The sequence below is a fragment of the Mirounga angustirostris genome, unplaced genomic scaffold (genome assembly GCF_029215605.1).
Source record: "Mirounga angustirostris isolate CCGP_5_RB_7025 unplaced genomic scaffold, mMirAng1.0.hap1 SCAF_16, whole genome shotgun sequence".
NCBI lineage: Eukaryota > Metazoa > Chordata > Mammalia > Carnivora > Phocidae > Mirounga > Mirounga angustirostris.
This window is the reverse complement of record NW_026991724.1, coordinates 45,886,009-45,914,005: the sequence shown is the minus strand read 5'-3', so window position 1 is coordinate 45,914,005 and position 27,997 is coordinate 45,886,009. Positions and strand designations below refer to the sequence as shown.

Genomic DNA, 27,997 nt, shown 5'->3' with positions numbered 1-27,997 from the left:
TCAAAAAGATTTGAAAGATGAAATTTTTTTAAGGAGTCCATTTCTAGAACGGGACATCTCACAGTGTTGTTCTGTGTTAATTTTGGTAGAGTTTAAATCAGCAATCCCATAAAGAAAGCAAGCACTTGCTGAAATTTATTTTAAAAGGCCCTTTTTATTAAACTTGTACATTTTCTTCTCTTCCTTTCAGAATCCTAATAAAAAAAGGCTTGTTTCTGCTTACTAAAAAAACAAAACAAAAAACAAAAACACACAAATAAAGGAAACTATTAAGACATTACTTTTGTGATGGGAAAGGACACTACAGGATTATTGAATGTAAGCCAAGAAAACTAAGACCTGGAGCAAAGAACTAAACTGAAGAGCAGCCAACTCTGATCTGGCGCCAGACCACCTGCAGTGTGAGGCAGAGCCCTCCTCCAAGAGAGTTCCCAACACAAACCCAGCCAGGAGAGCAGGAAGCAGCCCTCTTACCTTCTGGAGTAACAAACAGACCCGAAGCCCTAATGATCGCACAAATACAAACCAATCACTCTACTTTAAAAAGCACACACACATGCTACACTGGTCTCCCCTCCCATCCCAGGTGCTTGTCATCCGCAGGGAAGCCTGAGGAAGGGCGGCCTCTGGCTCGCAGGGCCTTCACAGGACGTAGGTGTTCTTCACCAGGTGCTCCTTGTCGTCCCCAGAGCTCCAGACGGTGCTGAGCGTGCGCTCCTGGTTCCTCCGGGCCACCCGCATCAGGCAGACCACGGAGGCGCCCAGCAAGACGATCAGGACCATCACGAAGAGCCCCGCCAGGACCACCACTGTGGAGGAGAGAAAGGCTTCAGACCCGGAAGGACGAGGAGGAGCAGAGCCAGTGCAGGGCTGCACAGGGCTCACACGGGACTCGTGCAGGTGGGCTCAGGGCGGGGACCAGCAGCCCTTGCGCCAGACCTCCCCTGACCCCAGCCTGGGAGGGTCTGGAGAACGGGCACCCGCCCGCCTGGGAAGTCATCAAGGAGTCTACAGTCCCGAGCAGCAGGTTCCGGAGAAAAGGAGGCGCTGCGCTACGTGCACCCAGTGGCTCTCTGTGTTCCTTCTGAAAAAGAATCCCGCTTCCACTGTGCATTTCCACGTCTCAGGGGCAACTGGTGCGAGAGTCCCAAGCCACCAAATGGGTACCAGGACGTAAAAAGCACACACCTCTGGCGTGCGTAAACATAAAACCCCAAGGTTGTGTGGTCACACAGCACACTGACCAGCCAGAGAAGGATGCGGCCGGCAGTGGCCGGGGCGGCTGCGTGCCAAATGAGGTGAGGGCAGAGGCAAGGGCGCGTTCAGAGCGGCGCCGGGAAGGGACCTCACTGCCCGGTAAACTGAACAGTGGTTGCCCCACCGCTGTCTCCCTGGTCAGCCAAGGCGCTTTCCTTCAGGCGGGGCTCCAGCTAAAGAATGTGGCCTCCCACGGCAGCTGCCTGGCTCCCTCTCCCCATGTGGCTAGAGGATGGACAGGGGCAGCCCCTTCTCCACCCGCAACCCTCCATACCCGGGCTGCGTTCTGCCCCGTGCCGGGCAACCCAGATTCTAGCTTCGCTGCTCTAAAACACAGCAGACACGCAGGCCGGCTCTGGGCTCCTGAACAGGAAAACAGGTGGAAAGAGGCCAGACCTGTGTGGCCAGTCCTTTGTGCAAACCCGATCATCCATGCCTCAGGCTCGGAATCCGAAACAAAAGTGAGAGGAGGCCCGGGGTCTTGTCAGACCAGCCTGCTTGGGGACGACAGCACTGGGCCTACCTTGCTTGGCCCCACACACAGCAAGGGCTCTACAACTTCCTGTCACCGTGACCAACTCAGCACACCCCACGGCAGCAAAGTTCCCTCCAAATCTGGAGCCAGTCTCAGGCCTGTGTGCAGCAGACCCCACAAGCCTAACAGCAGAACTCGTCCTCCAGTCACCCCAGGGCGCCCAGGTGGAGACTGCCTCCCTCCAGCCCCATTACACTGCATGGTGGGACAAACATCCACCGTATGTCCCAAGCTGTCTGACCATTCTCGTGCAGAAACAGGACTTTCAACCCAAAAGATGTTTATGGTCAAGGATTATGTGTCAGAGACCACATGAGCCTACAAAAACACTGCAGAGCTTAGTCAAGGAAGGCGGGTGGAGGAGGGCCAGAGGCCTCTTACCTTTAGTGCCACGGGGTAGAACAGGATACAACTGCTTGCCTGAAAAAGAACACACAACCCTAAGGTCAGCTCACAGTCCTCCTGCCCTCCAGAGCTGCCACCAACTAGGTGTTCACAAGAGGCTCTTTCTGAGGGACTTCTTCCAGCTCTTTTGAGGGTTCTGAGGCCTTGCCACCCTGGTGAGAACCTAGGACACATCTGTGCAACAGCTGGGTCCAAAGCCTCCCTCTTCCCCACAAGGGAGCCCGAGAATGGTAGCGTCCAAATGACAGCATTGCCAAGGTCTTCCTTTTAGGGATGGGGAAATGGACCCATCCCACGGTCCTCACAAGAGGCCTCACCCACCCACCCACCATTGTTTCTTGCATTTAGGAATCAGGCAGGCTCACCAAAGCAGTGGTGCATGCACTCCTCCTTAGAGAGATAGCTGTTTTTATTGCCCCGGCACCCTCCGTAGATGAAGTTGTCACAAGAGTTCTTCTCTGCATTGAAGTACCAGCGTGGGAAGGACGCGCGGCAAGGCCCAGTGACTGCTTTGGCAGTGCAGTATTCTGGGAACAACACAACCCAAGGAGGACAAATTAGCAGGGCTCAGCTGTGAAGCGGAGCTGGAATGTTCCTGAGCAGTCACACTGCTGCCAGCCAACAGAGACACAGCTCTCTGCTAGAGGGGCCTATAAATACAGACGTGGCCAGTCGGGCCCACTGGACACTCCTCCATGTTTTGGGGTATCTTCCTCCTTACAGCCAGACCCCACTGGTAAGGAGATCACTCCATGTCAGGCACTGTTCTAGGCCCTTCACGCATACTGACTTGGTCTCTAAGAGATCTGTCATGGGTCCCTCGTTTCATCCTCAGGAGGCAGAGCCCCCCAGCCGGGGAGAGGCAGGAGCCAGCATACCACACGGCCTCCCGCTGGGAAGTGTCCCCACCCACGGCTGTGCCACACTCGCTTCCCGCAGCCCTGGGGCGTGCCTGTGAGTTCCACCACCTGCGGAAGGTCGGGAAGCTCCACGCTAAGCCTTCCTTAGTGGAAATACTCAGGTGTGTCTCAACTCCCAACTAAGGAAGAAAACATGTTTTTCCCATAATTTTTTTTTTTTTTTTTAAGATTTTATCCATTTATTAGACAGAGAGAGAGACAGTGAGAGAGGGAAACAAGCAGGGGGAGTGGGAGAGGGAGAAGCAGGTCTCCCATTGAGCAGGGAACCTGACGCGGGGCTCGACCCCAGGACCCTGGGATCATGACCTGAGCCGGAGGCAGACGCCCAATGACTGAGCCACCCAGGCACCCCCCCATACATATATATTTTTAAAAAGTTATACCTTCGTAGTCGAAAATATCACTGGAGAGGTCATCAGAATCCTGTTTTCTGGAAACTAAAACAGAAACATCCAAGTCAGGGAGGCTAGGATGGACACAGTACACACAGCCTGGCTGGAGCAGAGACCAACAGGGCCCACTGAGGGAGCAAGGACCCGCCGGCACCTAGGAGTGGAGTCCCCTCCATGGGTAGGCCTGTCGCCTCCCAGTCCTCATGGGCTCTATCATAAACTGGAATGCATGCTGGATGGTGAGGCCTGCCTGTCACCTCAGGGGTCACTACGGAAACTCATTCCAGCCACAATTTCTGGGGCGATGAGGAAGATGGTCTTGCTCATTCTCTGACATAGCGAGAAGGCCCCTCACTCTCCTGGAGATATTTTCTTCTAAAACAGAGATAACATGCCAGTGCCTGAGGATTCTAGATGACCTTGGAGGCCAGCTTAGGAATAAAGAGTGAACCTAGGCAAAGCAATGGTCAGGACAGTCGCAGGATTCCTGGCCCAGCAAAACTGGAAAGTGACTCTAACGAGCCAGCCAACCACTGAATAAACACTCACTCTCACGTGAGCACTGATGTCAGAACTAGAGGACCAAAGCCAAGGCTGCAATCAGTGCAGAGCCACTGGCCAACTGGGAGGCTGCCCTAAATGGGATGGGGGCAGAGTCCCTCCTCCACAGCAGGTCTTGCCCAACAGAGCCCACTGCCTAGGAACTGGCCTTCAAGAAAGCTGGGCTGGACTTGCCAGTGCATCTGGACCACTCACCCCAGGCTCCTGATGCATGCAGAATCCTCCAAGCATGTAGGAGGAAGGGGGCAGCTACTGTCAGCACTACAAAGCAAGTTAACACAAAGCTCGAGATCAAGGACTGCAGTGGGAATGGAGGCGGGGGTGGCAGAAGACAGAGGACTCAGCACAGGGAGGGGGACGGCAAGGACAACCGAGAACCAAGGAGACAGAAGAGGCAAGGAGAGGTGGGGTGGGCCAGTGAGAGCACAGCAGGCAGAGGCCAGGGGACTTGAGGCCAGCCCAGGGAGAAGGAAGGGGCCTGCGCTGCAGGCCACAGCAACATCCACAATGCCTTGTCCCCCAGGAGGAAGCGGAGGCGAGCCCGGAAGCACTGTAGCATCCCTCGGCCCTCTTGTCCGCTGGACAACGTGAACTCCCCAGTGTAAGGATGCCAGCCAGGAGCCGGAAGCTGGCAGCCCAGGCAGAGCCCCGGCCTGTCAATTCGGAATAAACAGACCGGGAGGTGGGAGCCCTTATACGACTCCCAAATCACACATGTCCTTTCATGGTCCAGATGGCCCTCACTCCATCCTCGGTGGTTTTAAGAACCTACCACGTGGGACAGAGAAATCTGCTCCATTCCTGCTGGTGGCCAGATCATCAATGGTGTTCTCTACAAGAGGACAGACGACACAGTGAGAAAGTGCACCTCAGGAATGCCCCATGACATACAGCGAGCAGAGTTCCCAAGCAGCCGTGGTCCCACGTGCCTCTCATGGTGACTCCTATTTCTCCTTTTGTGGTGGGCCCTTCGATGTACGTGCCGGACCACAAGCCTGCTGGAACTTGGAAATAAGGAACCAAGACTGCCCCTGTGGGTTAAACTTTAAGATCCCTCGCTGATAATCAGATCAAAGATGTCTGAAATGACTTTAAAAAGACAGAATGGCTTCCAAGGCCAAATAATCTGTTTAACTGTATTAACTCACCCCATGAATTTAAAAGGTATGCAGCAGTCTCAGCATACTCGAGGCCACCGAGCTGTGGCGACCTGTGCAGCTATGTAGAGTTTATCTCACACGTGCACACAGAGTGATGGCGCGGGGCAGAGAGGCCCGCTGGTCAGGGAAGTAGGAAAAAGGAAGCATCGGCAGGGTCCAGGAAGGACAGGAGTTGGCCACCCTGCCTCCCCGCTGGTCCCAGCAGAGCCGGGGCAGAGGCACGGGGCCGGCATCACCTGATGGCATCAAACATCCACATCACAAACCAGCGCGCCTTGTTCTGCACCTCTCCACAGCAAGCGATCTTCTGGGAGTCCAGCGGAGAGGCTCGCCCACATGGGCTAACACCACAGCAGACTCCGAGACCCGAGTGTCTGGTCCCCTGAGTAGTTCTGGTTCTCATTATAAATTAATACACTGACATTCTCATTCTCATTTGGCTTCCCACAGAGGATGCCTGCTTGGCAGAGGATATGCTGGCGGAAGGCTCCAGCAGCGAGCTGCTCTGGCAGTGTTAGCTCTCCTCCCAGACTCGGGAGAGACGCTTCAACCAGACTCAGTGGAGCCACACTCAGCTGCCAACAAACGAGCTTTCTGGGCCCTCAGACTCTGGACCACCTGTAGGGAGACAGCTGTCTGCCTTCTCCCAGCGAAACTCAAGAACCCGTGACCCTTTGTAGCAACATCCTGTCTGAATGCCCACTGTTCACTGCTTGTGTTCTTACAATTTCAACTGTTTTCCTAAAAAATAAGGAGAAACTCAAACAGGCAGGCACACGTGCCACAGCTGACTCTTAGTGGAGGAAGGACAGAAAAGGTAGTAAAAAAATGTTTCCCTTTAATTCCTGCTCCCATGCCGGATCATAGCAGACAACAAAAAAAGTACAATAAATGGTATTTTCCTCAGTCACCATCTGGTACGGTTGCCAGTTGCCCCCCAAAAGGTGAGGGACTTGCCCGTATGATCCCAAAACAGTGCCCAGCCTGTTCCCTGCTCGGTGGGAGGCCTGCTTCTCCCTCTCCCACTCCCCCTGCTTGTGTTCCCTCTCTCGCTGTGTCTCTCTCTGTCAAATAAATAAGTAAAATCTTTAAAAAATAAATAAATAAATAAATAAAAACATCCCCCAGGATCTCCTGGGTGGCTCAGTCATTAAGCATCTGCCCTCCGCTCGGGTCATGATCCCGGGGGTCCTGGGATCGAGCCCCGCATCGGGCTCCCTGCTTGGCGGGAGACCTGCTTCTCCCTCTCCCACTCCCCCTGCTTGTGTTCCCTCTCTCACTGTGTCTCTGTCAAATAAATAAAATCTTTAAAAAAAAAAAAAAAAAGTCCCCCAGGTTCAGCCGTGAAGAATGGGCACAATGCAAAAGGCATCACATCCCAGTTAATAAACTGTCTCTAGGTTACACCATTTCCCCAGGGACCAATGTCTTACCTGTGACACCAGCACATTTCTCAAGACACTCCTCCTTGGTCATGTAGTTATTTTTATTCCCTTCACAGCCACCATACACAAACTGCTGGCAAGATCCATCAGTGACATTGTACCACCATCTAGGGGAGGAGGCTTGGCATCTTCCCTCTGTCTTCGGAACTCGACAGAAGTCTAAAACACAAAGCAGAGACCAGTTGGCTTGGCAGGGCAATCCTGCCAACAGAGAAGACACACAGACCCATCAGAGGAGGCCCACAGTTTTCCCGAGCCCCAAGATCCAGCATAGCTTCTCTGTGAGCCGTTTCTAAAGTGCTGCCACCAGGCTTAGTGATTCCTTCCTTGTTTAGGAAAGAAACACATCATCTAACAAAGATACCAACCCACCCAACTTAACTGTATTTCAGTTGCATGTTGATTCTGTCCCTGCCCCATTTATTAAAGACGGACACCATTCAGTGTAGAAATATGGCTTTCAAAGGCAAAAAACACGGCTGACTCCAAGGGGGAGCCTCGCATTAAAGGATGTGTCTTAAGCTTCCTTATCCACTGTTTGACCAGGTCAACCACTTCACACTCAAATTTCCACAAGAGCCTCAGAAAGAAGGTCCTAACTCTAGTCCTCCCGCCTCCCAAGGCAGCTGAGGGCACTCCTCCGCTCCAGTACTTGTAACGGCCACATCCAAACATTCCAAGTGGGGCCTGGGTTTCAAGGTGCCCCCAAATGTGACCCTCCTCTAGTACAAGGGAAATAAAAATGCTATGAAATACCAGCCAGCTACATTTGCCTCCAAAAGGCCTAGATAGCTGCTGTCTCTTAAGAAGGTAGAGATAAGCAAGTGCTGGAGGTACTACCTGCACCAAAATAAGACTTTCTCCTGGAGGAATCAGGAGGATGGAAAGCAAGCTGAAAAGGGAGTGACCTGACAATGTGATTCAACGTCTGCCCTAGCACCCTATAATCTTCCTGGGATCCTGAGTCCGCATCACCTCCCTTACCTTCCCTGGCCTCCACCCACCTCTGTCTTCTGGCATGAGGGCATTCCAATCTGAGCAGGGTGCTCAATAAACATCTCAAATAAAAGTATCCCAGGGCCCAACACTTGGTTATATGCTGTCATTTACTCCTGATTATTTTCATGTTTGTTAGGTTTACTTCACTAACTAGGGGACAGCTTTCGAAAGCAGAGGGCAAGACCTCGTTTCTCCTAAAATATGTCACAATAATGGGCATGAAACCAAATGTTCCACAAAACATTGATCTATGGACAAAAAGGCTTGTAGTACTGAGCAAAACCTCAAGGTACTCTCATACACACCGATAAATCACAGGTAACTAGTGCAGCGGAAAAAGCATATTCTGAAGTAAGAAATTTTCTGTTAATTTGAAAGCAACCATCCTTTAAATCACCAATTAAAAAGTACCTTAACTGGATACTTCATATGAAAAGAATCATTTAATATGTCCAGAAAAGGCAAATCAAGAGAGACAGGAAGTAGATTACTGTTTGCCTGGTGCTGGGGCGGGGTGGGGTGGGGGGCTGTTGGGGGATGGTAAGGACTGCAAATGGGCACAGGGATTTTTGGGGATGATGGAAATATTCTAAAATTAGATTGTGGGGATGGTTGTACAACTCTGTAAATGTACTAAAAATCACTGGATTGTATGCTGATTTTATGGTATGTATACTTTAATTAAGCAGTTTAAGAAAAAATAGGGGCACCTCCTGTCCATAACACATTAACCAGAATCAGCTGGGTGTGCACCTGTTGCAGGTACTTTTGACAACGTGCCAAAGGTCACAAAACATAAACCATCAACAAGGCCCAAGGAAAACACCGTAGGAAAAGAGTTCTCTGGTGTATGATTTGCTCAATGGCAGCTGTCAAATGTCTGAGGCAGCACTGCTATTGCCAAGACAAGACGGAGAAGCGCCTCACAGGAACCACACATGACCCACAAGTGAAAAGGACCTCAAGGCGGGGAGGACCCAACTGCTACAGAGGTGAACAGCCTATCCAGTGCCCTGCCAATCACTCGGACTGCTTGGTGTCCTTGCTTCCTGAGCAGTTTCAGGGACAGTCTTTCAGACAAAGAATCCGAGACAGGAGCTGCACCCTTTAAATGGGTGAACTGTATCACAGGTGAACTGCATCTCAAAACAAAAACCTGAGAGAATGCCGAACAAAGCTCGAAGCAGCTAAGATGGGAACCTCCAGACACCACAGCAGAGAATGCGACGGGCTGACCACCTACCTCGTCAAGGGTGGAAATGTGGTAGCTTTTCCTGAGCAAGGGTGCCGGGTACACGCTCGGTGCAGGTGAAGAAGGGGCTGAGAGTATATAATGAAGAGAAGACCCTATCCAGGGCTGGTGAGCAGCGATCTTAGCTAAGTCGCACTGCCCAGAATCTGGCCCTCATCCCTGTCAGCTCAGACACCTGCGGTGCCCCAGCTGACGAGACGCAGGGATGCGGGTGCTTGCTGGCAGAGGGCACAGGAGGATGCTGAGAAACACCGGCCAAGCGTGTTGATGTACACATCAATCAACACACCACCTCAGAAAGCAGGCCGAAACGGAGCAGGTCCCTTGGAGTCAGAATAAGGAAAAGTTTGCTGGAAGACTCCCATGAACACCCTGCTCCGTCTGATCTACCAGGCAGCCCAGAGGCGCAGAGCAGACGACTCAGGACACACCTCAGTCAAGATACCACAGTCAAGGTGTGCCTCTGGGATACCTCCTTTCCTGACTGATGCCTCTTCCTGACTGGAACATTCTTCCTGTAGATGTGATGGTCTCTTCACAACAAATCCTGAGGGCCGGGGAGGCCACTATGTCCCAGAGAGTAGCTCTCACCTGCTCTTAATGACGACACATTGACTTCGTAGTTTAAGTTTCAGAAAACAGCCTTATTTTTAGGTTCCCTGGGTGGGGTAGGAGGGGATGGAGGGTGGGGAACCTTCACTTTTGTCCCAGGGGAATTTAGAAATGTCTTTTTTTTTTTTTTAGTAAGCTCCACACCCAATGTGGGGCCCAACATGGGGCTTGAACTCACCACCCTGAGATCAAGACCTGAGTTGAGATCAAGAGTCGGATGCTTAACTGACTGAGCCACCCAGGCACCCCTAGAAACGTTTCTTTATTAAGAGAAAACTTGGACTAAAAACATAGTTATGTCTGTAAAGACAGAATGTTGACAGTTGCTGAAGTTGAGTGATGGTCCATGTGGGCTCACAGAACTGTGTGTGTATTTGAAAATTTCTGTAATAAAGACAGAAAAAAAATCTTACTTTTTTTTTTTTTTACACAAATTTGATTAGAGTAAAAGTAAGAGCTCCAAGTAGCAGAATAATTGCCTGAAGCTAGGTTCCATCAAGGTGAAATTTAACCATGTGTCAGAGTCCTTTCTGCGAGTCTAGAAGCTCCCTGTCAAGTGGAGAAAATTCTCACTTTGCCCCATGCTTTTACTAACTAAATTGCTTTTAAGCCTCTATGAGAGAAATTGTTACTGTCTAGGCTTAAGAAGTGAACTAACTCAAGGGGCGCCTGGGTGGCTCAGTTGTTAAGCATCTGCCTTAGGCTCAGGTCATGATCCCAGGGTCCTGGGATCAAGCCCCGCGTCGTGCTCCCTGCTCAGTGGGAAGCCTGCTTCTCCCTCTCCCACTCCCTCTGCTTGTGTTCCCTCTCTCACTGTGTCTCTCTCTGTCAAATAAATAAATAAAATCTTAAAAAAAAAAAACACGTGAACTCATGAAAAAGCATCAGTGCACTCTCTTTCACTGTTCTCCACGTGGCTGGTACAAAAAGCCAGAAATACTTCAGGATGTAACATGGCCTCCATGACTTATCACCTTCTTTAAAGGGCTTTTTTTTTTTTTTTTCATTAAAGCACGGTACTTTGGGAGATCCAGATTAAAATAAAAATGAACCAAAGTGGGGGCACCTGGCTGGCGCAGTCAATAGAGCATGTGACTCTTGACCTCAGGGTTGTAAGGTCAAGCCCCAAGTTGGTGTAGAGATTCCTTAAAAATAAAATGTGAAGAGGGGCACCTGGGTGGCTCAGTCGTTAAGCGTCTGCCTTTGGCTCAGGTCATGGTCCCGGGGTCCTGGGATCGAGCCCCGCATTGGGCTCCCTGCTCAGCGGGAAGCCTGCTTCTCCCTCTCCCACTCCCCCTGCTTGTGTTCCCTCTCTCGCTGTGTCTCTGTCAAATAAATAAATAAAATCTTCAAAAAAAAAAAAAAGAACCAAAATGCTGAGCATTACTTATTTCTTGAAACCCCTTCTGCTACCTTCACTAAAGCATTATGCTAGGCACATTATGTGCACTATTTCTAACAGTCACAATAAAACTGCGGAGCGGGTAGTAACACGCTCACTTTACAAATAAGGACACCGGAAAAGAAACAAAACAACAAAAAAAAACAAATGAGGACACCGAGGCTAAGCTAACCAGAAGCAGAGCTGAATCTGAATTCACACTGGTCCGATGAGAGCTGGGCATTAACATAACCACCCCTCCCTCAGACAGAAAGAAAAAGCCACACAACACGCAGTGGGAAAAACATGAAACCCAAGACGCCTAAAAGCCAAAACATTCCTCAGGGTCCTTAACACAGTCCGAGGGCTCAAAAGGCCAGGCCCTTTGCTGGGCCTGTTTACAGTCACACCCAATGACAGGGTCTCAGACCGCACCACACCAACTGGCCAAGGCTGAGGGGAACTTGGTAGGACCAATTTTCAGGAAGTTATTCCTTAATAAATAATTCTATTACTATTAAGAGATGATAAAATGATATATTGGTTTTAGAACAGCATTGGAAAACAATCATGAGAAATACGTCTCTAGGGGCGCCTGGGTGGCTCAGTCGTTAAGCGTCTGCCTTCGGCTCAGGTCATGATCCCAGGGTCCTGGGATGGAGCCCCAGAGCCCAATGTCGGGCTCCTGCCTGTTTCTCCCTCTCCCACTCCCCCTACTTGTGTTCCCTCTCTCGCTGTGTCTCTCTCTGTCAAATAAATAAATAAAATCTTAAAAAAGAAAGAAAACTATGTCTCTAGTCCTATTTGCATGCTCACAAATGCTAGTGCAAAATGAAATACATCCTGTAAGTTTTCAATGCAGAGGAAAAACAGAGAAAAGCTGAGGAGCACCAAATTTGGAAATACTCGCTTCAGAGTATGTAAAAATGGAATTTCTGTCTTTAGGAAACCCTAACGTTCTCTTGGAAAAGCATCAGAAATGGTTAAAAATCACATATTATCTGAAATATGAACCTAAATTACAAAACCCCAGCAGGCATTTTGAACATTAGCTATTATAAAATTGCCAAACACCCTGGTCTTCGTCATGGAAAACAGGTTCCTCCGGTTCTAAAGTCACCAGAGCTTCAACAAAGACAACAAGCCAATGGCTCAGACACCTTCACTCCATGTGCAATTGGCTGGAATAACCTGCTGTCACCTGCTAACAAGAACATCACAGGAATTTTAGGCTCCCAGGCACTGCCAATCTAATTTAACTCTACAGGCCTAAGAAGACGATATCTAATCATTCTCCAAAAAGGCACTATTGCAGTTGCCTATTCTAAAAAATTATTATTATTTTTTTAAGATTTTACTTATTTATTTGACAGACGGAGACACCGAGAGAGGGAACCCAAGCAGGGGGAGCGGGAGAGTTCTGGAGAAGCAGGCTTCCCGCGGAGCAGGGAGCCGGATGCCGGGCTCGACCCCAGGATCCTGGCTGGGATCATCACCTGAGCCAAAGGCAGAAGCTTAACAACTGAGCCACCCAGGCACCCCCAAATTAAGTTATTTTAATAAACTATTTCAAACATTCTGAAAAGTACAGAAAATACTGTAACACAAGTGTATCTACTTCTCAGCTTTACCAAATTGCAACCCTTTGTATACCCCTTAACTTCAATCCTACCTGCTCTCTCTTGAATCAACAACCACCTTGAACTTGTTCTTTTGTTATTTTTTTTTTAAGATTTTATTTATTTATTTGAGACAGTGAGAGAGAACACGAGTGGGGGCTGAGGGGGACAGAGGGAGAGAGAGAAGCAGACTCCCCACCGAACAGGGAGCCCAATGTGAGACTTGATCCCAGGACCCGGGGAACACGACTTGAGCCGAAGGCAGATGCTTAACAGACTGAACCACCCAGGAGCCCCTTATTTTTCTTATGCCCCTTCAGAGTAAGTTTACTTCTAAAACAAGTGAAAACAACTTTCCTAGGAGTCTAGCCCTTGATACACTTTTTACTCCCCTGGGTGCTACACACTGAAGAAACCTGACACCTTGCCTCACTGCCTAATAAAAGCAAGCCTGGGATCATCTCACCAGCCTGAAGACACTCATGAAATGGTCCTCTTCCTCACACCCATCTGTTTTTCTAGAGCACAGCTCAGTCAACTTTTATGGTGGGCCAAACACTGAACACAGGCAGTACTTGCTCTGCACCACAGTGTGGAAAGCAACAGGAAAATCTGTATCTTGCAAGTCCTTTAAATTTGTCAAAACATTAAAAACTGTGGGTTTTAAATACATAGAATGAAAAATAGTAAAGTTAATATTTACTTAGTACAGGGGCGCCTGGGTGGCTCAATTGTTAGGTGTCTGCCTTTGGCTCAGGTCATGATCCCAGGGTCCTGGGATCAAGTCCCACATCGGGCTCCCTGCTCGGCGGGAAGCCTGCTTCTCCCTCTCCCACTCCCCCTGCTTGTGTTCCTGCTTCTCACTATCCCTCTCTCTGTCAAATAAATAAATAAAATCTTTAAAAAAAAATATTTACTTAGTACAATCTGGCTAAAATATTAGAAACTTGAGAACTAAGATGTTTAAATTTCTTTGTTAAAAAAAAAAAATTACCAAGAGTCGCTTGAACAGCGCTTATGATGGTCTTTAGCCGTGTAACTTCTGATGCGGAGCAAGCATTATTTGCAATTCATCTTAAAGAAATGTTCTACATCTTTCTAGGTTTGGATCAGCGTCCAACATTTTATCCTTTGCTATTTCAATGTCACAATTGCTCTGAGAGTTGTGTTCCTTCCACTGGGACATCATCCTCTTTGCCACCACTTTCCTCATTTCTGTGGATGAGCAGACCCTCACTAGGGCTCCTACAGCTACCTATTGGGTCTCCCAAATCAAGGCAGCGTCAACATTCCCGAGGTTGGCGAGCGCTTCCATCACTCCCCCTCTGTCCCATCGGAATTGTGCCTCCAGCATTACCACTTTTTCTCTTGGAAGCACTTTTCATCTTTTTTGGCCAATCCCCTCTATCGATTAAGCATTTTTGTAAACCGTAACACAGGATGATCACTGGGAAACAAGGAGGCAACACAACCACATGCTTTGCTGTGTGTGAACGGAGTCACAGACATACAGTGACCAATCCCCACGCATATATGTCATTTACATAGTGATCTGTGGCTGAAGAGCTAATAGCTGAAACTCGTATTTGACCCAAGTACCCAGAGTTCATATACCATGGTAACTGAAATCCGTACATGTCGAAAACCAGGCAAACAAGGCTGGCCTTTCTTCAGGCTTTGTGGGTCACAGTCTACCTTCTCAACTGCATCACTGCAGTACGGAGCCAGCCTTAAGACAAACACGTAAAAGAGCATGGCTGTCATTCCAGTCAAACCTTACTTATGAACACTAAAACTTTATTTCATGTCATTTTTACGTGTCTTGAAATATTCTTGACTTTTTCAAACACTACAAAACGTAAAAACCATACTTAGCTCGCAGGCCACACACAGGCAGCAACCACAAACTACAGTTCAGTCTCTTCTTTAGAGTGTTTATAGGAACACCCTGTTCAGATTTTCCACCCCTTTCATTACAGCACGCAGCCAGTCTTACATGTGCAGTCAGAAGCGATCAAATAGTCTCCCAGCGCTCACATTTCTTATAACAACACTGACCATGCATTCCTCGGGTTTATCCTTTGCCAAGAACTCTGTAGCACACCCCTTCCATCACTAAAAACAGCACTTCTCTTTCCATGAAAGCAACTTAGAATTCTAAGGACAATGGCCAAAGAGAAATTCTGTTATAATAATCCTCAGACATTTGAAAATCTTATTTATACACAAAAAAATAAGAGTACAGTTCACTCCTCAGTATCAAAAAGCAAAGAAAGCAATGAAAAGTCATGTAATCCAAGTGTTTTAAAGAACGGGGGCAACGATTACCACATCCACAAAGGGCTTGGTGTTCACAGACCTGTAACAGCTGAAAATTCAACGTCAAGACATCTTGTTTGTGCTAGTTAAGTAACTTGTGAGACATACACACAACAGAATACTCAGTACTGTTCAAAACAGGCAAAGGTGTGTGTGCTGGTATTGAAAATGTCTAAGACTAAGAGGAGGAAAAGCAGAATGGTTTACATATTATAATTCCTTTCTAAACTTTTAATTTAGACGTGTGTATAAATATACGTTTAAGGAAAGGGCCTGAAGGAGGGGGAGAGGCTTTTCCACAGTTTTTCCTTTCCATCTGTATCTTTCAGTACAATGTGAGTATTCTAATCTTGTGAATGCATTACTTTTGTTTTTTAAGGGTCAGCAGTGGTTTTATCAGGACAGTGGATTATGGTCCCTTCTGTTTTAAAATTTCAGTTAAAAAACTTAAAACTAGGGGCGCCTGGGTGGCTCAGTCATTGAGCGTCTACCTTTGGCTCAGGTTATGATCCCAGGGTCCTGGGATCAAGCCCCGCATCGGGCTCCCTGCTCCGCGGGAAGCCTACTTCTCCCCTCCCACTCCCCTTGCTTGTGTTCCTGCTCTTGCTATCTTTCTGTCAAATAAATAAAATCTTAAAAAAAAAAAACACTTAAAACTATAGGATAAATAAAATTGAATGTGCTAAATTCGTTAGTATTTTTTTTTTTTTAAGATTTTATTTATTTATTTGACAGAGAGAGACACAGCAAGAGAGGGAACACAAGCAGGGCGAGTGGGAGAGGGAGAAGCAGGCTTCCCGCTGAGCAGGGAGCCTGATGCGGGGCTCGATCCCAGGACCCTGGGACCATGACCTGAGCCGAAGGCAGACGCTCAACGATTGAGCCACCCAGGCGTCCCTAAATTCCTTAGTATCTTGAGCAGTACTAAGCAACAAGTGTTTGAATAGCTATTATATGTAAATAGGGTCACCATATATTATACCCTCTGGATCAAGACATTTTTCAGAATGAAAGGGGGTGTTCTTAATAGTCGCTCTGTGACATATGGTGGCATAAATTGGAACCCTCCAAGGTAAACTAGGCTGAGTAGCCATCCTATATGGAAGGCACTGACTGGGGATGTGGTCTTTTGCCCTCCAGAGATTTACAAGTAGAACAAGACTCACTTGGGCAAAAAAACAAAACAAAACAAATCATACAATGTAAAAATATTTCAATCACATCTGAAATTCAAGGAGCTTGTAAGCCAATGTAAGGTACAAAGGAAATGACCAAAGGCTCTGGTGTAGGGGTGTGACACATACGGAAGAAGCATTTGGCAAAAGCATGTAGGACAGATCCTCGTTCTGGTAAAAGATTGTGTGCAGGAGTCCCTGGCTGCCTCTTACGAGCCCGCTGTCTTACCTAGAGGCAGTTCTAACCTTCCTGTACCTATCTCCTCACTCCTAACATGGGAACAATAGCACATGCAACAAACGCATACTAACCTAACAATAAAGCTGGAAAATATATAAACCCCATATTCTTTAATTCAGCAAGCCACATACTCACGGATTTAGGCCTGGCTGCTTTAAAAAAAAAACCAAAATGCAGATTTACATAGATTCTAAAATCTATGTAAACAGGAAGCTTGGGAGGCTCAGGAAGATAAGGCAAAACTCTGATTATGGATTCCATCTATCTCTGACATAGGAAGGGATAGATATTTGGTCACCGCCCCCACCTCCTTTGTGGTTTCTTAAGTGCTAAGAGCACCTTTCTTCTAATAATTGGTTTTTGACCTGGGTTCCCGACACAAGAGCTAAGAGCCTGGGAATCTCTGGAGTGATAATGAGATGACTGGTGGCTGGTGGGGGGGGGGGGGGTGCCTAGAGAGCTTCAGGATGGGGGCTGGTTGCCAAAAAGACAAGGGAAAGACTGACAGGTTGTAACTTTCGCCCCACCCCCATCCTCCAGGAAGAGGTGGGGGATGGGAGTTTGAGTTAATAATCAATCATGCCTACATGCTGAAGCTTCCTGAAAAACCTTAACCAAAGGGGTTAGAAGAGATGGGTCAGTGAACACATCATGTACCAGGAGGCTGGCTCACCCCAAACACCACAAGGACAGAAGCTTCTGTGCTGGGGACCCTCCCAGACTTCCCTCCATGTCTTCATCTGGCTGTTCATCTATATCCTTTATAATACACTGGTAAATGTATCTGAGTTCTGTGAGCCATTCTAGCAAATTATTAAATCCGAGAGGGTTGTGGGAACCTTTGATTTATAGCAGGTAGGTTGAAAGTACAGGAGACAACCTGGGACTTTCAACTGAAGGTGTGGGAGGAGCAGGTTGTGGGACTGAACTGGTAACCTGTAGGGTCTGTGCTAACTCCACAGAGTTGGTGTCAGAACTGAGTTAAATGGGTGTCCACTGAGAACTGGAGAATTGCTTGATGTGGAAAAGCCCATTCATCTGGTGTCAGAAATATTCTGTAGTAAACAGTTTTCTCTTTAAAATCTAATTAGTGGGGCGCCTGGGTGGCTCAGTTGGTTAAGCGACTGCCTTCGGCTCAGGTCATGATCCTGGAGTCCCTGGATCGAGTCCCGCATCGGGCTCCCTGCTCGGCAAGGAGCCTGCTTCTCCCTCTAACCCTCCCCCCTCTCATCTACTCTCTCTCTCTCTCATTCTCGCTCTCTCAAATAAATAAATAAATCTTTAAAATAAATAAATAAATAAAATCTTTAAAAAAATAAAATAAAATAAAATCTAATTAGTTTAGGGGCATCTGGGTGGCTCAGTTATTAAGCGTCTGCCTTTGGCTCAGGTCATGATCCCAGGGTCTTGGGATTGAGCCCCCGCATCGGGCTCCCTGCTCCGTGAGAAGCCTGCTTCTCCCTCTCCCACTCCCCCTGCTTGTGTTCCCTCTCTCGTTGTCTCTCTCTGTCAAATAATAAAATCTTTACCAAAAAAAAATAAATAAAATCTTTAAAAAAATTCTAATTAGTTTAGCGGTAAAAGCTGAGAATGTTAGCAAGACAACTATCTTTAGGACATTAGAACTCAGCCCAGGTTTAAGTGAGGGGGTCTCTGTGTAATTTATACCATGTTCTGGATCTAAGTGTTTTCTGGCAAGTTTGTTAGCAAAAAGTCCCCTTCTGTGACATCTAGATTTATGCTGCCTGCTTTGGAATGCACTATTTATTAATCTTGAGGCTGTTCTGACAATGGCTTATCTGGGAAAAGGCACTTGAATTCAGTTGAGTAATAAAGCAAGGAGATTCATCAGTTTTTCCTCCATAGTCCCTACTGAGATAAATTATGGGGGCATGCACAGATGCGTTGTTTTTGTTTTTTTAAGATTTTATTTATTTATTTGTCAGAGAGTGAGGGAGAGCACAGAAGCCAGGGGGAGCGGCAGGTAGAGGGAGAAGCAGCCTCCCCACTGAGCAAGGAGCCACCCAGGCATCTCCTCAGATGTGTTGCTTAAAAACAACTCAAATGGGAGGGATTTCTTTGACACACAGACCAGTGACGTAAGAGTGCTGTGAAGATTAAAGGAGTTTTGTATTCCATTATAAGCCCTTAAAACAGGGGCACCTGAGTGGCTCAGTCGGTTAAGCGTCTGCCTTCAGCTCAGGTCATGATCCCAGAGTCCTGGGATCAGGTCCCACATTGGGCTCCCTGCTCAGCTGAGTCTGTTTCTCCCTTTCTTTTTCCCTCTGCCCCTCCCCCTGCTCATGCTCTCTCTCAAATAACTAAGAAGAAAATTTTAAAAAGAAAAAAGCCCTTAAAACATTTAGCACAAAGCTTTGAATAAATACTAGATAATATATTTTTATGAGCCCAGACTAATATAGGAACAGTGGGAATGAAGGTAAAAAAAAAAAAAAGGATGACACAGTTCACTAGGAAGTCCAACTGAATATGGTAGCTGACAGGACACAAGGGATATGGAAAACCACAAGTACAACCTCAAGTCAGAGTTGATCAAACCAACTTAACCATCACTCCTCCGTTTTTCTGCTGTGTGACCATTTACCACGCCTCAAGTGACACCATTCCTTATCTTCACCCAGAGTAGGACAATGGCAAACTATCACGTAGACCAAAGTCCTGCAACCCCACATTATCCTGCAATTAAGTGTTCAGAGCCTGGGGAAAATAAGAAAAAATATGCCCTGGTTACCCATCTGGACTTTCAGTATCTCTTCACCAAAGAATGCGACAATCTTTAAAAGTTCTGTGTAACTGAAGAGGTACTGAATATCAGGGAGGTACTCATGGCTGTTTTAATTCCACTGTGCCAAATTCCAGAGTTGACATTTATTTTACGATCAGTTTTATTTCAAAACGATGTAGAAATTCACCTATTTTGGTTAGCTGGGTAGGTTCTACATACTTAAGTGCTTCTGTTTTCAGTAAAGAAAGCTACTAACTACCCATCTCCTCTAGGTTTGGGTGCCTGGAAGTTGTCATTATTAGGATAAATAATTCAGAAACTTTAAAATAACCCTTATGTATTTATGAGGAAAGAACATTTACAATGACAAATCCAACTTAAATTATAAGACTCATAATATCTTGTTTTAGATATAAAATCTTGGCATTTTAGATATAAAATATTTAGATATAAAAGTTTACATTTTAGAAACCATCGGCACAATGCAAACCACCACTCCTACCCACTGTCACCTCATAGTCATCACTCAAACAAGACTATAAATTCTACCCTTACCTAAATCTATAACTAGAATCACAGTAGCCCATCAGAATAACTTGGAAGGACAGTTTCAATGTCTTTCATGGGACTGCCTGTTAATTCAAGGGATTCTTAACCTTTTCTGAATCATGGACCATTTTCACAAATTGATGAAAGCTAACGGCCCTCTCCCTCAAACAGTATTTCTCGAACTTTTTTTCATTATCATCCCCCAAGGAACCTTTTTAGACATGTTTTTTCAATTACATCCCATTAAATTTCAATACCACATACATACTGTATATCTATTTATAAGGAGTGGCCCTTTGAAAGGTCACAAACTATGATGATAAAATTTTTCACCCCCTTAAGAGCATGTCCTACTCTAAATGACAGACCCAGGGACACACATAAAATATGACATGAACTCAAGTGACATATGAACTCAAGGACTTTAGAAGCCACGGACCTAGGACCCTGTTGGGTGAGATCCATCTCAAACACTAGTGCGTAAAACGACAGCTAAATTTTTTGCCCTCACTTCTAAAATGGATTTCCAATCATGAAAAATATACATCAAATAATTTCAAAGTAAACTCTAAAGTTACTGGGCCTCAGCATCCATGGCATCCCTTTTCAGTTTTCAAGAAGATCTTGTCAGGGGGCCCCTGGGTGGCTCAGACGGTTAAGCGGCTGCCTTCAGCTCAGGTCATGATCCCGGGGTCCTGGGATCGAGCCCCACGTCGGGTTTCCTGCTCAGTGGAGAGTCTGCTTCTCCCTCTCCCTCTGCCTGCCTCTCTGCCTACTTGTGCTCTCTCTCTCTCTCTCTCTCTGTCAAATAAACAAATAAAATCTTTAAAAAAAAAAAAGATCTTGGGGCGCCTGGGTGGCTCAGTCGGTAAGCGTCTGCCTTCGGCTCAGGTCATGATCCCAGGGTCCTGGGATCAAGCCCCGCATCGGGCTCCCTGCTTGGCGGGAAGCCTGCTTCTCCCTCTCCCACTCCCCCTGCTGTGTTCCCTCTCTTGCTGTCTCTCTGTCAAATAAATAAATCTTAAAAAAAATAAAAAAAATAAAAGACCTTGTCAGGAACATGAAACGACATTTGTGACCAGGACTGCAAAGACACCCATAATCCACACCCTAACGCTTCTAGGGTCACTGTGAAAACTGCGTCAGTCATATGACCAGTGGGCCACCAAGGCTTCCTGGGGTCCATGAAATCATTTCAGTGTGACCCCTTCAGGGTTCTCTCCCCTCTCACATGAATCTCAGGCTACCTCATCACTTACTTGGCCTCAGCACATGGTAGAGGCTTGGACACCTGGCCAACTACCTCAAGACAAGCGTGAGAGCTGCAAAGGACCCTGGGGATAGGAAAAATGAGAAGTGCGCGGGGACCTGGGTGAAAGAGAAGTTTGCTTTCTCTATCATGGCTGAGCTCTCAAATGCTGACCAGGGTAAAGGAATGTTTCAGTGGACCTGAAGATGAGGCCCTCAAGGTTCTTTAGGGACTATCACCATTTGAGCTTCAAAGGCCATGTTTTCAGTACTAACACACCAAATATACATTCATTGCTCATTTTATTACTGTACTACTGTCTTCATTACAAGGTAGCTGCCATGCATTCGGAGGTCATTGGTTTTGTTCGATGCTCTGTTTCCTGGGCCTAAAACTGTACCTGGCACGGGGTAGGTGTCCAATAAATATGTGTTGAATAGGGGCGCATGGGTGGCTCAGTTGGGTAAGCGTCTGCCTTCGGCTCAGGTCATGATTCCAGGGTCCTGGGATTGAGCCCCACGTGGGGCTCCCTGCTCAGCGAGGAGCCTGCTTCTCCCTCTCTCTCTGCCTGCCATTCCCCCTGCTCGTGCTCACTATCAAATAAATAAAATCTTTTAGGGGACACCTGGATGGCTCAGTCGGTTAAGCGTCTGCCTTAGGCTCAGGTCATGATCCCAGGGTCCTGGGATTGAGTGCCATATCAGGCTCCTTGCTCAGCGGGGAGCCTGCTTCTCCCTCTGCCTGCCTCTCTCTCTCTCTCATTCTGACCAAAAAAAAAAAAACTTAAAAAAAAAAAAGTGTTGGGGCGCCTGGGTGGCTCAGTTGGTTAAGCGACTGCCTTCGGCTCAGGTCATGATCCTGGAGTCCCTGGATCGAGTCCCGCATTGGGCTCCCTGCTCAGCAGGGAGTCTGCTTCTCCCTCTGACCCTCCTCCCTCTCATGCTCTCTGTCTCTCATTCTCTCTCTCTCAAATAAATAAATAAAATCTTAAAAAAAAAAAAAAAGTGTTGAATAAATATTTCAAAGTATCCTGGAACAAACTGCCTTAACTGCAAGCAAAACAAATGCCTCTTCTGTGAAGGCAGGAATACCAGAAGATGCTAGCGGCACCTGGATGGCTCAGTCAGTTGAGCGCCAGACTCTTGGTTTCGGCTCAGGTCATGATCTCATGGGTAATGGGATGAGCCCTGCAGCATCAGGAGGGCTCCATGCTCAGAGTCGGCTTGAAGATTCTCTCCCTCTGCCCCTCCCCGCCACTCACAAGGGTGCCCTCGTTCTCTCTCAAATAAATAAATAAATCTTAAAAAAAAAAAAATACTAGAAGATGCTACTTTGGAGAACCCTCAGCTGATCACCAACACCAACTGCACTTTAGCTCTTTGTCATATCTCTGACCACTCAGTTTACAACCATCCATGGGGGTGAAAAGATAGGAGTGGTGACTAAGAATATGCTTACTGGAGAAGTGCTGGGAAGTTTGTCCTTTAAGTCAAGGTGCTGGAGAAACTGTAATTAACCCAAGAGGTTAATGGAAACTGAAGATCACTTGAAAGTGCAGTAGAGGCTCTCAAATGAAGGCTCAAATGAAGGCTGCTGCACTTTTCTCCAGTGGAAAGTCCCAAGAACAATCAACAAAAGTCCATGAGCCCAGTACCCATTAATGCCAAGCTTTGATGCCCAAGGTCAGGCATAAAGTTATTGGCAGCAGAAACTACACTTGAACTTCCTAAAGGAATTTTTAAGGTTTTATTCTGGGGGCACCTGGGTGGCTCAGTCGGTTAAGCAGCTGCCTTCGGTTCCCGTCATGATCCTGGGGTCCTGGGATCGAGCCCCACGTCCGGCTCCCTGCTCAGTGGAGAGCCTGCTTCTTCCTCTCCCTCTGCCTACTTGTGCTGTCCAATAAATAAATAAAATCTTTAAAAAAAAAAAGGTTTATTCTGAAAAGGAATACACAATTGATGTTTCTCTTGATGATTTTCTTAATAACATTTTCTTTTCTCTAGCTTACTTTATTGTAAGAATACAGTATTTAATACGTGTAACACAAAATATGTGTTAATTGACTGTTTATGTCATTGGTAAGGCTTCCAGTCAACAGTAGGCTATCAGTAGGTTAAGTTTTCAGGGAATCAAAAGTTACATATGGATTTTCAACTGCACAGAGGTGCCCCTAATCCCTGTGTTATTCAAGGGCCAACTGTATTATCTGCCCTTGAATTGAGTGAAAAATTACATATTTTGGGCCACTCCAAATAACAGGACTTGTCACCAGGGGAAGAGATTAAAAAAAAAAAAAAAAAAAAGGTTTTTTTTAACACACACATTTGTGGCCACCTGATAAAGGGCTTTTCCCTCCCCAACAGCAATGATACACACACCCCACACTATACAATTTATAAGGAGCTGTTATGTTTTCTCTACCTCCATTTACTAAATGGAGCATATTCTTAAGAGTGGGGGGGGGTCACAACTCAAATGCTTAGAGATAATGGTGGGTGGGCCAAATACATAAAGACTGAGGGAGGGCGCCTGTATGGCTCAGTCGTTAAGCGTCTGCCTTCGGCTCAGGTCATGATCCCAGGGTCCTGGGATCAAGCTCCGCGTCGGGCTCCCTGCTCAGCAGGGAGTCTGCTTCTCCCTCTCCTGCTCCCCCTGCTTGTGTTCCCTCTCTCACTGTGTCTCTCTCTGTGAAATAAATAAAATCTTAAAAAAAAAAAAAAGACAGGGAGAGTAGTACATATCCTTTCCAAAAGGAGCACTGTGGGTGTATGCAGAACACTAACCTGGTACCACTGATCTTCACATTTTTCAGGCAGAGCCCCAGCCAAATTTTTCCATAAAAAAATTCCCAATTCTAGAAACTACAGGTCACATAGCGCCTGTTTGAGGCCTCTTGGGAACAGCCAGTTTATGATCTCTGTGCGCTTTCCATGGCAGACTGGCACTCTCTGAATGCCAGAAACACCCAGAGCAGCATCAGCTTTTCCCCACCTCCATCTGCAGGGGTCCGGATGCAGGACACCCTCTGTCCAGACTCCAAGTGTCCGCTATACCCCAAACCCCTTCCTGTCTGCCCTCCAACACCCAGTGCCTGCCCAACATTGTCAGCCTTGAAATCACATGGCACTCCTATCACTTATCACCTCATCAGCCCCAGACTCCTGAATTACCCCCCTCATCCCCATACATCCTATTTTGTTCCCATCTCTCTTCCCCCTAACTTCCAGGACTTGGGAACTTAGCAACTACCTTAAGCAAAATCTCTCATTTCCTCAGTCTCCTCTCGGAACATTCTCATCACTTTCTTACTCTAACCAGACCCTGCTCTCCCTTGAGGACATGCCCAAAAGGGTTGGTCTCCCTGCTCCTGATGCTGCTTCTACACCATTCTCCCTCTGTCCTCTCAAAACTCCAGCTATTAATCTCATCATCAAAGTAGACTGTACCCCACCTTGTGCATCATCCATTAGCCCAGATCACTACTCCTCATTTCATGACTTTAGCTCCTGGCTCACTGTCTCTCATGCTGCCTCTCTCATCATTCTCATTGATTTCCATATCCAGGTGGGTGACACTCAGACCATCCTGGCCTCTTGGTTCCTAGACCTCTTCTCCAGCGATCTTGTTCTCTCCTCAGCCTCGCCCCACAATGGTTATGCCTAGACCTTGTCTCAATAAGCACAGCTTCTTGGAACCTCAGCTCCAAGCGTCTCACTCACTGCCCATTGTATCCTGTCTTTCTAGTTCATTCCCTCCAAAACCTTAACTCCAACAATTCACTGACCCTACCACCTTTCCTCTACCCCTCCGCCCCCTTATGTCTTCACACAGATCAAGTTCCTTGACCAACTATTACGATCACCCCCTCACACACATTCGCTACACACCTCCCCCTCTCACCATACTCATCAAAGCAATCAGAAGGGGGTAAAAAATCAAAACTACTTCCGGCCTCAAATTAAACTACTGAAAGCTTTCAAACAAACAGAACTTCAGATAAGCAAGGTCATTAGTTCACCCAACCAGACAGGAGTACTTTTGAAAGGTCAGGAGGTCCAGCCAGCTGCAGCAACCAGAAAGGCCCCATTAGGAAAAGAGAAGGCCTCTGAAGCCAGACTTGACTTTGTCAATTACGATTGTGTGACCTTAGGCAAGACCTGTCTAACTTCACCACTGCACCAGGTTCTTTCAAGGATTAAACACATGGGAGCTCAGAGTAAGCAGTAGAGGTTAACCCTAAACTCAGTTTTGTTTTAAGATTTTATTTATTTGACAGAGAGAGACACAGCGAGAGAGGGAACACAAGCAGGGGGAGAGGGAGAAGCAGGCTTCCCGCGGAGCAGGGAGCCCGATGCGGGGCTCGATCCCAGGACCAGGGCCGAAGGCAGACGCTTAATGACTGAGTCACTCAGGCGCCCCCTAAACTCAGTTTTGATAAAGTCCCAGGGCAGGTAACTGGAGGGTACATCCTAACATAATTACATCATTGAAAAAAGTCCAGAAGGGCTGTCAAATTCTAGTCCAGACTGCAAGAATGTTCAACACCTGCATTTTTTTTATGAGTTATTTTTTTAGATTTTATTTATTTGACAGAGAGAGAGAGAGAGAGCGCACAAGTAGGCAGAGCAACAGGGAGGGGCACAGGGAGAAGCAGGCTCTCCAATGAGCAGGGAGCCCAATGCGGGGCTCCATCCCAGGACCCTGGGATCATGACCTGAGCCGAAGGCAGACGCTTAACCGACTGAGCCACCCAGGCGCCCCTGTTTTATTTATTTTTTTAAGATTTCATTTATTTATCTGAGAGAGAGAGCTCACGCACAAGCGGGGGGGGAAGGGCAGAGTAAGTGAGAGAAGCAGACTCTACGCTGAGCAGGATGCTGGGATCAGGACCTGAGCCAAAGGGAGACGCTTAACCAACCTAGCCACCCAGGTGCCCAACACCTGCATTGTTTATTCCTTGACCTACAGAGCTGACTCTCTCCCCAGTGACCCTGGACATCCCCATTAGCTCATTTTCTCCTCTGCCTCTGGCGTGGGGAAATTAACAGCCTTAAGAAGCCACCACAGGTGATGACTTGGTGTACACACACCCTGCTTTCTTTCCACCCAAAATGCTGGCCTAGGAAGCCACCTGGCTCCTGCCTACTTCTCCCACCTCACATCCTCCTCCAATTCTCTCCCTACCCCCACTTCTACTCCAGCTAGGATGGTTCTCTTGTCTTTTCCTTGAATACCACCAGGCTTGCGCCAACCTCGAGGACTCTACTCCGTTACCTCCAACTGGACTCTCACCTACTAGGTCTTTGTGTTAAGGCTCAAGATGTTACCCTCCTCAGAGAGACCTCCCCCGACCACCTGAGCTAAAGCAGCCCCATCATCTTACATCACGTTGTTTGTGTACTTCACCTTGTTCATTTACTTCTTAGTAATTTAATACTGCAGTGACCGCTCTTTATCTAAATGTTTACTCACTGTCTCTGTCTCTCCCACTAGAATATAAGCTCTTTTAAGTGCAGGGACCTGGCTTGTCTGAGTCACAACTGTTATCACCGGGTCCACCATCATCCCTGACACATCTGGGGCTCAGTAAGTTTTGCTTGAATCAACGAATTCTTCTTTGAAAAGAAGGTTTTTTCCAAAGCCTGGCTGTGCTTGTCTGAAGCAGTTGAGGTTATGACAACACTTGTTCAAAAAGACCTTCCCAGACCAAACTTCCAGAGAATGTAGAAATCTAAATTGGGCCTTATTCTCTACCAACCTGTTAAGGACCAGTTCCACGAACCCAACCCCAGCTTCTCAGTGCCAATACTCTTCTTAGACCAAGGGGTCCCCACTCTTGCACCTTGGCAAAGTTTCTCCCCTCCAACACTTTTGTCCTTCTTCTCCTTCCTTTGGATATCACTGGGAAACACCTTTCTTTTTGGAGGCGCTCTACTGCAACTGAACCAGCTAAGATTTCTCGGGAGGCTGTGGTCCAATAAATCTAAAGAGGTGGGCGTGGGGGCTTCTTCCCAGAGGCTAAAATTGCCATTACGTCACCTAATCCAACCCCCACCCTCTCAGGCCTGGCCTCCCAGGGATCTCCTGGGCAGCAGACCTTCCCTCTGCCAGGAGGAGGCCGGTCTTCTGTTGGGCCTCTCACCCCCTTCCTGCCACAGGAAGGGCCAATGCCACTCCTTCTTGGTCAATAGTCCTAAGTCTCCTCCCTCACCCGCAGGAAACTTTCCCAACCCTGGCTCCGCCGCCCGTCCTCACTCCCAGGGGCTCCCGAGCCTCATCGCCAGGCTCAATCTCCCAGAGCCCGCCCCACCACAGCCCCTGAGCCTCACCAGGTCGCCCCCTATTCCCTCTCCCGCCCATTCGCCCCGTTCGGACCCTGCCCAAGGCCCCTCGCACCCCAACTTAGCCCCCGGAACCTAACGCCCCGCCCTCGGCCTTCCACTCCTCCCGGGAGACCCGCCCCGGCCCTCACCGTGGACGCCACGTTCTCCCTCGGCCGCCTCAGCCCGGAAGAGCAGCAGCGAGGCCAGCAGGGCGAGGAGCGCCCCGCAACGCCTCGACCCACACAGCTGCGCCATGACGGGCTCCACCCGGCAGCGCACGCGAAGCCTCGAGCCGCCGGCCGTTAGGGTCTCGCGATCAGGTGCGGGAAGACCCTTGCCGCGCACGCGCGCTGGAGAGCCTCGTGTCCAGGTGCGGGCGCTCCCAGAGGGTCTGCGAGGTGCTTCGCCGGCGCTCCTGCCGAAGTGCCCGGGAAGGCCCCTACTCGTCGGACCTTCGGTGTGCGGACACTCTGCCTCCTACGCCCACGATGCTTCTGTCCGCCCCTCACTCGCCTTACCCCCGGCGACACTCAGCGACTCTCCCCCGGCTCAGAACCCCACCACACTTCCAAACACTCGGTGGGCGGTAGAGCCAATGGCGGCCGCCTCCGAGCAGCTATCGAAGGTGGCCGGTCAGGGAGAGGGGCGGGGCGCACCTGGCGGGGCGGGGCGCGCAGAGCGCAGGCGCAGGGAGCTCGCACCTGCGCGGCGATCCTCCTCCCTCGGCGCACCTGGGCTGGCCCCAGGATTGGGGGGGGAAGGGTGGGGCTTGAGTTGGCCCGCCCAGGGTAGGAGCTAGCCTGCGGGGAGGCGCAAACCTGCTGAGCCCTGGGGCCCCTGCCTCCCTGCGCCGGGGC

General features: G+C 48.2%; 1 protein-coding gene across 1 annotated transcript; it reads right to left on the bottom strand.

Moving 5' to 3' along the window:
- Positions 1-134: 134 nt before the first annotated feature.
- On the bottom strand, positions 135-27,804 carry SPINT2 (serine peptidase inhibitor, Kunitz type 2). The gene is made up of 7 exons (XM_045891431.3): positions 27,290-27,804; positions 6,664-6,834; positions 4,843-4,902; positions 3,501-3,554; positions 2,563-2,724; positions 2,174-2,212; positions 135-809 (listed from the first exon to the last, which is right to left on the bottom strand). Exons 1-7 carry the CDS (start codon positions 27,393-27,395, stop codon positions 643-645), a joined length of 759 nt encoding a protein of 252 aa, XP_045747387.1. The 5' UTR covers positions 27,396-27,804; the 3' UTR covers positions 135-642.
- Positions 27,805-27,997: the final 193 nt, after the last annotated feature.